Source organism: Neophocaena asiaeorientalis, unplaced genomic scaffold (genome assembly GCF_003031525.2).
Source record: "Neophocaena asiaeorientalis asiaeorientalis breed wild unplaced genomic scaffold, Neophocaena_asiaeorientalis_V1.1 scaffold581, whole genome shotgun sequence".
NCBI classification, from domain to species: domain Eukaryota; kingdom Metazoa; phylum Chordata; class Mammalia; order Artiodactyla; family Phocoenidae; genus Neophocaena; species Neophocaena asiaeorientalis.
The window spans coordinates 1,685,032-1,697,748 of record NW_020172732.1 but is presented as its reverse complement, the minus strand read 5'-3'; the positions used below and the strand labels follow the sequence as shown (position 1 = coordinate 1,697,748).

General features: G+C 36.6%; 1 protein-coding gene across 2 annotated transcripts in view; it reads left to right on the top strand.

Annotated features, from left to right (window-relative positions):
* Positions 1 to 877: 877 nt before the first annotated feature.
* The window catches only part of TM2D1 (TM2 domain containing 1), a 51,209-nt gene continuing 39,369 nt past the window's right edge, over positions 878 to 12,717 (top strand). Inside the window, exons 1-2 of one of the 2 annotated variants that reach the window (XM_024740412.1) lie at positions 878 to 1,065; positions 2,991 to 3,064. In XM_024740412.1, the coding sequence (XP_024596180.1) occupies positions 884 to 1,065; positions 2,991 to 3,064 (256 nt within the window). In that variant the 5' untranslated portion in view covers positions 878 to 883. The remainder of the gene's footprint in view (positions 1,066 to 2,990; positions 3,065 to 12,717) is intronic. The other variant, XM_024740413.1, reaches the window with a different exon arrangement.

Here is a 12,717-nt window from a genome sequence, read left to right as displayed (position 1 = left end):
TGAGAACCACTGCACAGCACAATTGTTGAAAATTAGTCCTACTGTGGATGAAGAGGCACCACTCAAACTCAAATATTTTTACGTTAGAGAAAAACAACTAAAATTTCACTAAAAAATAGTACACATTTTGTTCTGTATAAAATATACCCCCGTTACTTTAGAATACATAGAAATTTAGAAAGAAGAGATGGAGGAAAAACCCTCCAACCTTTCACTTAGTTTAGTCGTAAACTCTTTGGTCTCCTCTTGTTTTAGGCCCTTTCCTTCACCTACATTTTCACTGTTAAAAATAAAGGTGTAAAAATGAATAAATTAAAATATATATATATAATTTTTTAAAAGAAAAAAATTAGAAGAGAAAAGGTGTAATGCTTATTTTTGTGATACAGTCCTCAAGATCAATTTGTACCAGCCTTCCAAAAAGTTCTTCTCTAAGACAACAAGGAGGCCATCATATCATAGTAAGAGCACAGTTTCTGAAATCGGGCAAACATCAATTCTATTCCAACTCAGTAACTAAGGCCAACATGTTCTTTAGCGTCTTTGAGTCTGGTTCGTTATCTGTAAACCCAAATCCTACCAGACTAACAGAGATAATGTTTATAAAGGGTTTATCGAATTGCCGGGCGCCGCTGGCACTTTTGCTGATGGAAAAGCCGCCACAGCTGGATTAGCTTGGGAGGAAGCCGTGGACGGAGGTCAGCTGATTCTCCAAGAGAGCTGCCTCCTTCTGATTCTCAAAGACCAATCGAAGCTCTCCCAGGTGATTCCGCAGGCCTAGAGGGATGACCTGCCTCTAACGGATGCACGGTCCCTTTAAGAGCCTCACTCCCGCCGCCGCCAGACTCCCAGCTTCGCCTAGGCGAAGGCGGAACCGGAAGTTATGGGGGATGCGCCGGTCCCCAGCATGGCGGCTTCTCGGCCCTCCGGGCCGGTTGCTTCTGAGACTGCTGCTGCTCGGCTCCTGGCTGTACTGTGGGTCGTGTCAGTAACCACGGGACCTTGGGGAGCTGCCGCCGGCGGTGGCGAAGAGTCACTTAAGTGCGAGGACCTCAGAGTGGGACAATATCCTCTGTGAGGAGCCCCCCCCATGGGGCGAGGTAGATTCGGGGTCGAGAGTGGGTCGCGGCTCTCAGCACGGGCTAAGGTTTTACTGAAAGGAAAGGTGACCTGTGTCCTTTAATGACCGAGGGACCTCAGGCGGTGAAGAGAGATGTGGGGCTGGGACGGACAGAGGCTATCCTGTGTAATTTCCTTGGGATTTTACTGATCGTTGATGCTTCCTCTTGTGATCCCCCTTTCTTTTTTAAAAATTCATTTTTTTAACCGGTGGGTTTATTTGTTCAAACACATTGACACTGAAGTATGTTAGGCCATGTTTTTAAGCATTGGAATTAAGTTAAAAGGTTGATGGACCCTACCCTGGAAATTTACCGACTTCGGGGAAGACAAGTACAGTAATTAATAACGATATAGCCAATGTATGTTGCCCATTTATTGTTAACTTTACATTTATTACCTTATACTATCTCGACCTACATGAGATCCCAGACTGCAAGGGGGCAAATTCCTGCTCCACTTTGTAGCCGTGGACAAATTATTCGAACTGTGTTTTATCATGAGTAAAAATATAGATAACAGTGCTACCAACTTAAAGGTCTGTTGTGATAAATTAGTACAGGTAAGTCACTTAGAACAATGCCTGGCACATAGTAGGGGCTATGTGTGTTAGCTGTTTGCTTACTGATGAGAAAACAGGCTGGAGGAGTTAAGTAGATCTGTTCGTAGCAGCAGCTCTGATAAGTGGAGGAGGATATGAAATGGGAGTTACATTCAAATTAAAATAGGTAATTTTGTACAAAATTAGACAGTTTCATACAAGTTGTAGAACAGAAAAATTAATAGAAGCCGGAGATATAAAAAAGATTCTATGAGAAGAAATCTTAAAATTAAGAAAATTCGATAGTATTTTTAAGAGTTGAGGAGAGGCCATTATTAAATTTTTACAGAATAGCTCTAATTTGCTGATTACCATTATGCTAGGAGTTTGAGAATTGACCTAGTAAGTTGAGTCCCTTTCTTGGCAAAAATGTCGGGGTGATTATTTCTAATAAAATAATTGAGCAGTATGAAGAGTTGTGCTTTTTGAAACTTAGAAGTGCCTGAGCATACAAGATGATGTTAACTGGAAAATGGTTTTCCTCGCATAAAGATGAGATTTCCAATAGTGATTCAAAAACCCTAAAGAGGTGTCAGACTCTGTCTTCAGAGACATCCTGTGAGTACCTTACTTATATTAGTGTCAATAAAATTTTTAGGAAACAGAACCCCGACCCACAAGTGTTGTGAACATCTATGAGAAGATGATTATTACATCCGTTTACAAAACCTTAAAATCCTGTTGGGGAGACCATGTAGACCCGCCTAAAACAACCATCTTCCTCGCAGTCTGATGGAAAGCACCCTCGGCTTGGAATCAGGAAATCTGATTTTACTACCTATCACTCATACCACTTTGGGTAAATCACTCAAACCTTGAGCATCAGTTTGCTTCAGTAATGTGGGGATAATAGTATCTACATCACAGGGTTATTTGTGTTACATGAAATTATGTATATGGTAATACTTGGGGCCTGTGAATAATTTCAGTCAGATATCTGGAAACTGATTTTTTTAACTTGAAGTTCTCTTACATAATTTGGTAAAGATTTTTATTTTCTTTTTTTTGTGTGCTTTGTGCTTAAACCCTGACTGATGTTCCATAAGCATAGCACCCTCTGCTAGAGTTTTTAATACAATTTTCCTGTAATAAGTTAATATTCAGGTATTATTTAGTGACACTAGAAGTATACCTGTGCTTGTTGACTTGGACAAACTAACAGCCTCTTTTCACATGTGAATATAATCATAAATATATAAGATGACATGTTAAAGACAAGATGATAATGTTTTGTATTGGAATGTAGTTCATATTTCCTTAACTTTTCTACATATATTTGTAAAGATCCAAAAATAAATGATGCTACACAAGAACCAGTTAACTGTACAAACTACACAGCTCATGGTAAGACTTGCAGAAACATGTTTTTTTAAATAATTTTAAAAACATTATTTCATAGATGAATGTGTGATCGCTAACAGTAATTAATAAATGTGTTTTTTCTTGATTTACAACATTATTATCATTCAGTTTTCAGAACAACTTAATATTGGAGAACTGGCTAGGGGTTGTTAATGTTTAATTTAAAAAATAATCTTATTCTATTAATTATAGAAACTGAGTTTTTTATTTTCATTCATTTTTTTAAAAAACCTTTAGAATAATTTATATAGCTTTCTTGTTGCCCTTTATTTATCAAGTTATGTTTTACAAAGATGCTTCTTTAGACTTTTAATTACTCAAAGAGAACTTGAAATGAGACTTTTAGTCCAATAAGGTACAGTGAGGCGCTATATCACCCATATCATGCACTTGTAAAATATACTTAGGTACATCCTAAGTGTGAAAAGAATACGGTAAAGATTTGAAGTGTGCATCAGTTTTTTCTTAGACGTTTTGGTAATGGATAACACCCTCAACCTAATGATTTGGGGGAGCTTCTGTTATTCCAAAAAATACATAATGCTAGATAAAAATTAATAAGTTGTTTAGCCTTCTAAAGGGTTATATGTTGGAAAGGAGGCAGATAGATGTAAGTTGGAGCTATTTGGATTTGGCATTCTTATTTGACATGGTACATAATGATGGTCAATACCTAGTATTATTTTGAGAAAAGAACACCTATTGAATATATACTGATTGTTTTATTGTTTAGACAGGAAATAAGGCAATAATTGATGTTTTCTTTATAAATGAAAGCTACTAAACAGATTCATTTTGGAAACCAGATTAAAGGGATTTTTTTAACTGCAAAAAACTTTCAGTTTTTCAAAATTATCTTATAGTCAAATAACTGAGCTCTTGGTTATGAATTTGTATATATTTTTAAAAGATCTCCCTTCTCTTTTTTATCCCTTTATATTTTGACACACTGTTAGCCCCATTCTAGTCAGCAGAGATATTTGAAAGTAAATTGTGTTAAACTTTTATAACAGATGTTTTGCTACTATTCTGGAGTAATGAAATTTTATCATATAAACACTAATAGGTTATATATATGATTTTTATAGTAAATATTGCTCAATATGTGTACATTTATTTAATTTAGTTGTGTTAGATTTAAAGGAACTTTGCACGGAATCCCCTCCTTTTTAAATTGCTTTATAAGTATATTCTGATTTGCCTGTGTTACAGTTCAGTCTTTTATATTGTGCTCTCAGAATACAGAGAATAGTGTTAACACACATAAAGAACAATGAGCTTTCAGATATTCAACCACGTATATGAAATATGTTGGAAATCTGTGAATACTATTGTGACTGAGGTCACTTTAAACTAGGAATCAGGCAGCCAGCCATCTCAAAAAAGCCTTTTCTAGTCTGCAGAATTCTTTGTACGTATGAGGATTTTGAAGGAAATTATACAACTAAAAAGAATAGTTTCTGACCAAAAAGAGCTCTGCCCTCCAGTCAGGTGTCTCTTTTGTAAAATAAGTTTGAATCCACTTAAGTAATTATTGCTAAATAAGTTTATAAACAACTACAAAATCAAATGATCAGACTGCTAGGAAGTATAAAAGGACTTGGAGGTGTTATGGTCACGTTGTGACCTGTCAGGTAAGTTATCATAGGTGATGTAAGTGGAGAGCTGCAGAAAAATAAAAGGAAGGCTTTCTGTGTACAGGAATGGTATGGTTATTCATTTGGAGAGAATAAACCATAAGTGCCTAACAATCTGGAAATACATATAAAATGTTATAAATTAATAAATAAATGACTTTAGATTATTATTATGACTTTAAAAAGAAAATAAAGTTTCTGAGACAAATATGAGTTACAGGGCTTCTGCATGTGGATTATAATTTATGCATGACCCAGAAGTGTTCAGCCAAGATCTGGGATAGGTTCTACCAGCCCAGCCCTCATGAGGCTATGTCTGTCCACAGGATGCTTTTTTTAATTGTTCTTTTTAGAACATGCAAGACTAGTGGAGTGGCTGTGGTGAGTCACTTCTGAGTGCTGATCAGAGAGGACATCAAAATGACCCTTGAACCATGCTTTTTGGTCCTGACGTAGGAATATATTAGAGTTGTGAAAAGTGTGATCTCTCTCGTTTCTCGAGCGAAAATTTTTCTTCTGTCTTTTTGAGTATATGAAGGACTATTGCAGAATCCTCAAACTAAGTTTAATTTTCTTAAACTATACTTTTTAGTAAGGAATGAGTGGGTGGAATGTTTTACAGAGAGGGGAGTTTGGAGGTAGAGAGTAAGAATTGGGACCAAAGGCAAAGGAGATTCAACTATGACAATAAACTGTGTGGTCTTAAAATGGTTACCAGTTAGCCCAACCAGTTAACACGCATCTTTATTTATTGAGAAATTATTTGTAATAGTTTAATAATTAAATTTAAATAAGTAAATGGATCAAGACAACTAACAGTGAACATTTGTATTATAAACTATTTATTATTGAGAAATTTATTTATTGAAAAGTTATTATATGGGAGGCTTCTGCTAAATGGTATAGATGATACATAAAAGAAGACAATCTCTGCCCTCAAGGAGTGTTCTGTCTAGAACATATATATACATAAAGACATACATAAGCAAGTGTTTTTAATTTTCTGAGTAGTGAAATATAAAAGTATTTAAACTCCATTTCCAGAAATTTTGCTCTGGTCCTTTGGCAGAAGGTCTTTTTCATTAAGATGTTATTGAAGTATATATACAGAAAAGTACACTTAAATATAACTCAAATAAACTTTCACAAACTGAACATACCTGTGAATGCTTCCAGATTAAGAAGCAACCTTACCAACATGCTGGGACTCTGCCCCATGCTCTCTTACAGCCACTACCCTGCCTTAATGATAATTATTATCCTAACTTCTAATAGCATAAATTAGTTATGCAAAGGGTGTGTTATTTTTAAACTTTTTATTTGGAGATAATTTCAAGCTTACAGAAAAATTGCAAGAATAGTACAAAGAACACCCATACACCCTCTCCCCAGATTCACCCATTGTTAAACATTATCCTTCTGGCTTTATCATTGTGCACTCATGCATGCTCTCTGTCTCTCTCTGAATTTGTGTATATATGTTTTGTCCGTAAATATGTTTGTGTGTGTTTTCTAAGAATAGAGATATTCTCCTGACATAACCACAGTTCAGTTGTAAAACTTGAGTAAATTCAGTGTTAATGCACATACTTTACCATCCACGTTCTGATTTTGTCAAATGACCCAAATAAAGCCTTTATAGCATTTTCCCCCAGTACAGGATCCCAAGATCAGGTTTTGCCTTTAGTTTTCCTTAACTTGGAATATTTCCACAGCTTTGTCTTCCATGATACTGACAAGTTTGAAGACTACAGTCCCCTTTATTTTAATAGAATATTCCTCATTTGGGATTGTCTGATATTTCCTTACAACTAGATTTAGGTTCTGCATCCCAGGATGGAAAATTACATAAGTGATGGCGTGTCCTCTGCATCTCACAGCTGAGGGACGTGATATCCATCTGCCTCTCATTGATGATATTGTGTTGATCACTCAGTCTTTTCAATTAAATATTTTTTCCTTTGCAACTAATAAACAGTCTTTGATGAGACTCATTTAGACCATGCAAATATCCTATCCCTCATCAAAAATTTCCCCTAGACTTAGCATCCATGATGATTCTAGCCCGAATCATTCTTTTTTTTTTTGGCTGCGCCGCAAGGCATGCAGGATCTTAGTTCCCTGACCAGGAGTTGAACCATGCCCCCTGCAGTGGAAGCACAGAATTTTAACCACTGGACTGCCAAGGGAAGTCCTCCAAATCATTCTTTACTGTGATGGTTGCAAAATGATGATTTTCCAATTCCAGCACTTCCAGAGGAGAGGTGTCTTTTAACACTAGAAATATGAAGATAGGGTTGGCTCTTACCAACTTTATCTTTTGCTTTCACCCAAATTCTAGATTGACACATTTAATTATCTGGTGATTACACAGTATAACCTGTTACAGAAATCATAAATAAAAGAGTCTGACCCTCTTATATGACAGATCAGATCAGAGTGCAGAGGCATGATGTTAACTGGAGTAGGGTCCCAAACCACCTCCTCTCTAGGTCAGTCCATTTTACTGTGATGAAACTTCATTGATTATTTTATTTCTAGTTTAGCTTTTTCGTATTTAAAAAACGGTGCTGCTTTTTATAATTGAGAAGTAACAGTGTACCATGCTTAAATTGATGCCATCTAAATCCTAGACATTAGCCAGAGCCAAACATTTTGCAAGAAAACTGCAAATGGAATAGTTTTCAAGCTTCTGGCATGTTGCTTAATTTTGTCAACTAGTTAACATTTATTGGTAACTGGCTTCCTTAATCTCATCATATTGATTTATTTTTGCTTGTTCCTGATATCAGTGTAAGCATGGCATTATCATGGTGTAATGAAAAGAGTACTGATTAAAAGTGATGAGTTAGTCTAGGACTTGTAGAATATTACCTATTTATGACACTGGTGAGCTCATTTAATTTCTTGGAACCTCAGTTTTTCTGTTTGCAAAAGGAGGAAAAGAAAAAGGAGCATATTACTAGTTCTGCCTACTTAATAGTTTTTTTAAATAAATAAGGGTCGGGCTTCCCTGGTGGCGCAGTGGTTAAGAGTCCGCCTGCCAATGCAGGGGACACGGGTTCAAGTCCTGGTTCAGGAAGATCCCACATGCCGCGGAGCAGCTAAGTTCGTGTGCCACAACTACTGAGCCTGTGCTCTAGAGCCTGCAAGCCACAACTACTAAGCCCACATGCCACAATTACTGAAGCCCGTGCCCACCTAGAGCCCGCTCACCACAACAAAGAGCAGCCCTCGCTCGCCGCAACTAGAGAAAGCCCGCGCACAGCAACGAAGACCCAACGCAGCCGGGAAGGAAGGAAGGACTCCTTTAAAAAAAATAAAATAAGGGTCAAATGAAATCATTATAAAATATGTAAAAATGATTAAATTCTAGGGTTGTAGGCATCTATTGAATAGATTAATTTCATTTCACAAAGTCTATTAAATTTACAGCCACTCACGTGTTATATTTATTCCTCGTGTCAGGTTCATTCTCTTAGTCTTCTCAGTGTTGAAGTTCTCTAATTTCCTAGAGTAAGGAAGTTGAACACTTTCTCTAGCCAAGCATCATGCTTTACATACCATATGCTTTTAATATGTGTATAATAGCATTACAAGGGTCTAATTCCCATTTCACAGATTACAAAACAAGGTTCAGTGAGGTTTTGTAATTTGCCCAAAAGAACATACTAGTTAAGTGACAGAGTTTGGACTTAAGCACAGATTTGTCCCATTCTAAAGTATTGCTTTTTGGAGTTTTCTATCAGTTGAAACAAATCGGATCAGTCTCAATGTTGCTCTTTAATATTTTCTCATGTTATCTCACTATACTGGGAGCGGCAGCTCATCCATCCTCATTAAAGTACATAATTTTCATCCCTTGAAATAATTAGCTCATACTTCTGTCAAACTTCTCCAGAATTATTGTAGCAATGTGGTTTCCCCTTCACTCTGGTACTTCCACTATTTGTATCTTTCCTGAGGTTCTAAGCCTAGATCGTTGGGCATTTTTCTCTCCTTTATCTGTCTCATTAAATACAAAGCAGCTCATATTGAATACAAATCATTTCTTATATTAGAAATGATACAATAGCATTGAAAACTAAAATTGTCAAAATATAGGAGTTTGAACAATAGTATCCAAACAAAAAATAGCTATGATTTCTTAGTTTTTAATATTTTTATAAAGCATTTTTACAACTCACCTATAAATGTTTGATCTTCTAAATTTTGTACAGGAACCTGTAATCTCAAAAAATAGTACATTTCTGTTAGGCAAGGTATATTGGACAATAACCCCAATGGGAATCATAGTGTTTTGTATTGCAACTATCTCTTTAAGATCTAATTTTAGATAGTCTGCAGGAAGATCTAACAAGGCTATAAGGCAGGAAAGTGACAGCTTCAAACTGAGCAAGTACAAGGTAGTAATACATTTAGAGGAAAATTACCCAAAATTTAATAATAGAATTCTGTTTTATTGCACAATTTTCCAATCCAGAACTTACTACTTTGAGGATTTGAAAAAAAATTAAAGGTGTTATTTGAAGATAAACTTGCATCTATCTATAGATCTTCCTGCAGGTCACTTCTTTGTGGAGCTGGAGTGGTCTTCACCAAGGCAAGAAACTTTAATTTTTTAAACCAGACATTGCTTTGACTTATTTACATGCCTGATGCCTTAACTGGAGTACATGTACTCCTGGGGGTGGACAAAGCTTTCCAAGAGGTAAACAGATACAGATGAATTAGTTTTCTAGGGCTGTTAGTAATAGTGTTACAAACTGGATGGCCTAAAACAGTAGATGTTTACTGTCTCTGGAGGCTAGAAGTCTGAAATCAAGGTGTTGGCAAGGCCATGTTCCCTCTCAAACTCCGGGTAGAATTTTTTGTTTCCTCTTTCGAGCTGCTAGGGGTGGCTGGCAATCCTTGGCAGTCCTCGGATTGTAACCTAATCAATCCTAGTTTCTCTCTCTCTTTTTTTTTGGCCATGCTGCATAGCTTGTGAGATCTTAGTTCCCGACCAGTGATTGAACCTGGGCCCTCGGCAGTGAAAGCCTCGAGTCCTAACCACTGGGCCACCAGGGAATGCCCCACATTAGTCTAATCTCTGCTTCTGTCTTCACATTGCATTCTGCCTGTATGTCTTCACATCATCTTCTCCCTGTGTATGTTCAGTTTTCCCTTTTTTAAGGATACCAGTCTTATTGCATTAGGGCCCACCCTAATGACCTCACCTTAACTTCGTTAAATTTGCAGACTATTTCTAAGCAGGGTAACATTCTGAGGTACTGAGGGTTAGGACTTCAACATATCTTTTTGGGAGGGTACAATTCAGCCCACAACGTGTCTTTAAAATAATCAATTTCCAGATCCTCAGTTTTTATATGTGTATTTTTTCCTACAGTTGATGTAAAATTTCTGAATTTTAAAGAAGAGCCCTTTCATATTCTTGGTTGGATCATAGTGGCTATCAAATTGCTGTGGTATTTAGATTCCATTTTAAAGAATGCTATAATATTTCAATACTAAGGGCAGTATTTACAGTATGCTGGAAATAATATTTTTCCCAACAATTTAAACCCATGGTGAAAAATTTTTAAAAGTTATTTTAGGGAGCGTGTGAGCCACATTTTTTGAAGACCACTGATCTACAGCAGTTTTTCAACCTTAGTACTATTAATGTTTGGGACTAGATAATTCTTTATTGTGAGAAGGCTGTCTTGTGCATTGTAAGATGTTTAGGAGCATCCCTGGCCTCTACCCACTAGATGCCAGTAGGAGCTTCCCAGTAGTGACAACCAAAAATGTTTCCAGATGTTGCCAGATATCCCCTGGAAAGCAAAATTACTTTCCATCATTCCCTCATCATAGAAATAGAGCATACTGATCTCCTTTCAATTGGTAACATAGAATATATATTAGCATTTCAGATGTATGTTAATCTCGGTTTTGAGTTGTCTACTATATAGCTCCAGTCAAAAGCATGACCTAAGATGGCAGATTGAGAGATATAACTTAAGGGACATGATAATAATTCATTCACAAAAGTCAGTAAGTTTTATCCCTATATCAAGGCAGATGGCAAAACAACTACATATAAATCATGTGTTAACTTTTTCCCCATCTCTGTAGATCTTAACATTATAAGCTCTTATATCTGGAGTCAGTGTGAGAAATGGCTATGTGGAAACCTTTTCTCTACTGTTCTAATAAAGTTCTAGTTGAGGACCTTCTCTATTACATTCTCTTACCCTTGTGTCATGAACCAAACCAAGTTCCCACAGTGGTTTAGAGGTGAATTGGTATGCTTTCTTTCAGTTATATCACAGTAGCTCTGTAAAGCTTTTTGCCTTAACTACCAGGAATCTCTGAGCTACATTGGTGGTCGGTTATACTGTCTTCCCTTAGTTGTTTCCCAGTATAATTATTTCTTCACTCTCCCTCTTCCCTTAATCTTATTACTTCTTTTCTTGTTTAAATGGTTCTCAGTTGTATTGAACCTATCTATGCCTTTTAGCATAAGCACCTCCTTGTGTTGGAAATGTAAATACATTAAATAAATAAAGTTTATGGGACGGTATAGTTTGAACTATCAATAACACACAGAAGGGTGCAAAGTCATTATAGAGTTTTTTTCCTGGCCTCATTCTCTCAGTATACTACTCTGGCATAAAAAAAGCACAGTGATTTGTTGAAAATCTTAAGATAATTATAGACAGAAAATAAATACCATTTTTCTCTCATAATAAAACTCTGGAGTCTGTGGGCGTTTTTTTTTTGTTTTAGACTATTAGACCAAGTTCTGTTTTCATTTTCTCAAAAAAAAAAACCCCACTGTAATTATTGTTGCTAAACATAGAGATAAGCATTTACTGAAACTAGCCTAAAAACATTAGTACCTTTTAGTCAGAAACAATGAAGGAGGAAAAGGCACTAACATTTATTGAATGCCTACTAAATGCTGGCCTTACACTAGGTATTCTGTATCACATTTAATCCCCACAATAGTCTTATTATGATCTTAGTGCTATTTTTATCTACAAGGAATCCAAGGTTCTGAAACAGGCAATGCACAGATAGGTCATTCTTATTCCAAAGTTCTAGCTCTTCCTTTTTAAAATAAATTTGTTTATTTATTTTTGTCTGCGTCGGATCTTTGTTGCTGCGCGTGGGCTTTCTCAGTTGCGGTGAGCGGGGGCTACTCTTCGTTGCAATACATGGGCTTCTCATTGTGGTGGCTTCTCTTGTTGCGGGGCGTGGACTCTCAGCACACGGGCTACAGTAGTTGTGGCACGCGGACCCAGCAGCTGTGGCTCGCGGGCTCTAGAGCACAGGCTCAGTAGTTGTGGCGCGTGGGCTTAGTTGCTCTGCGGCATGTGGGATCTTCCCGGACCAGGGATTGAACCCGTGTCCCCTGCATTGGCAGGCGGATTCTTAACCACTGCGCCACGAGGGAAGTCCCCAGAGTTCTAGCTCTTTACATGATGTGCCATAAAGACTTCAGGACAGTGCCTGCCTAGCACATAGTAAGCTCTATAAGTGTTACTGCCTCGTATTATCATGTCATTTCGGGTATGAATCAAGATCAAAATTACTAAATACTGAGATAATACACTACATCAAATCCTAGAGGGAATAGAGAAACAAAAAACAAATTCTATACATTTAGAATAAATGAAAGTAATTTATTTAGAATAAAGAGGAATCTTAGTTTATTGTAGCCATCATCTATAAGAACTTTATAAACTGAAAATATAGAATCAGATTATGTTAAATTTAATGAATTACCTAATGAGATACCAACAAAAATTCGAGAAGTATTCTTTATCCTAGAGATGAAGTAAAGGATAGTAATGTGCAATTCTTCCCTTGTTACCTTTGTCAGAGGCAGGGGATTGAACTTGATGGGTCATGCATCTAACTCAGTGTGGCAATTGTTATGCTTTTGTGTTCAGACTACTCTATCATATTATCTGTATCTTTTTTTTGTTTTTATTTTTTTATCTGTATCTT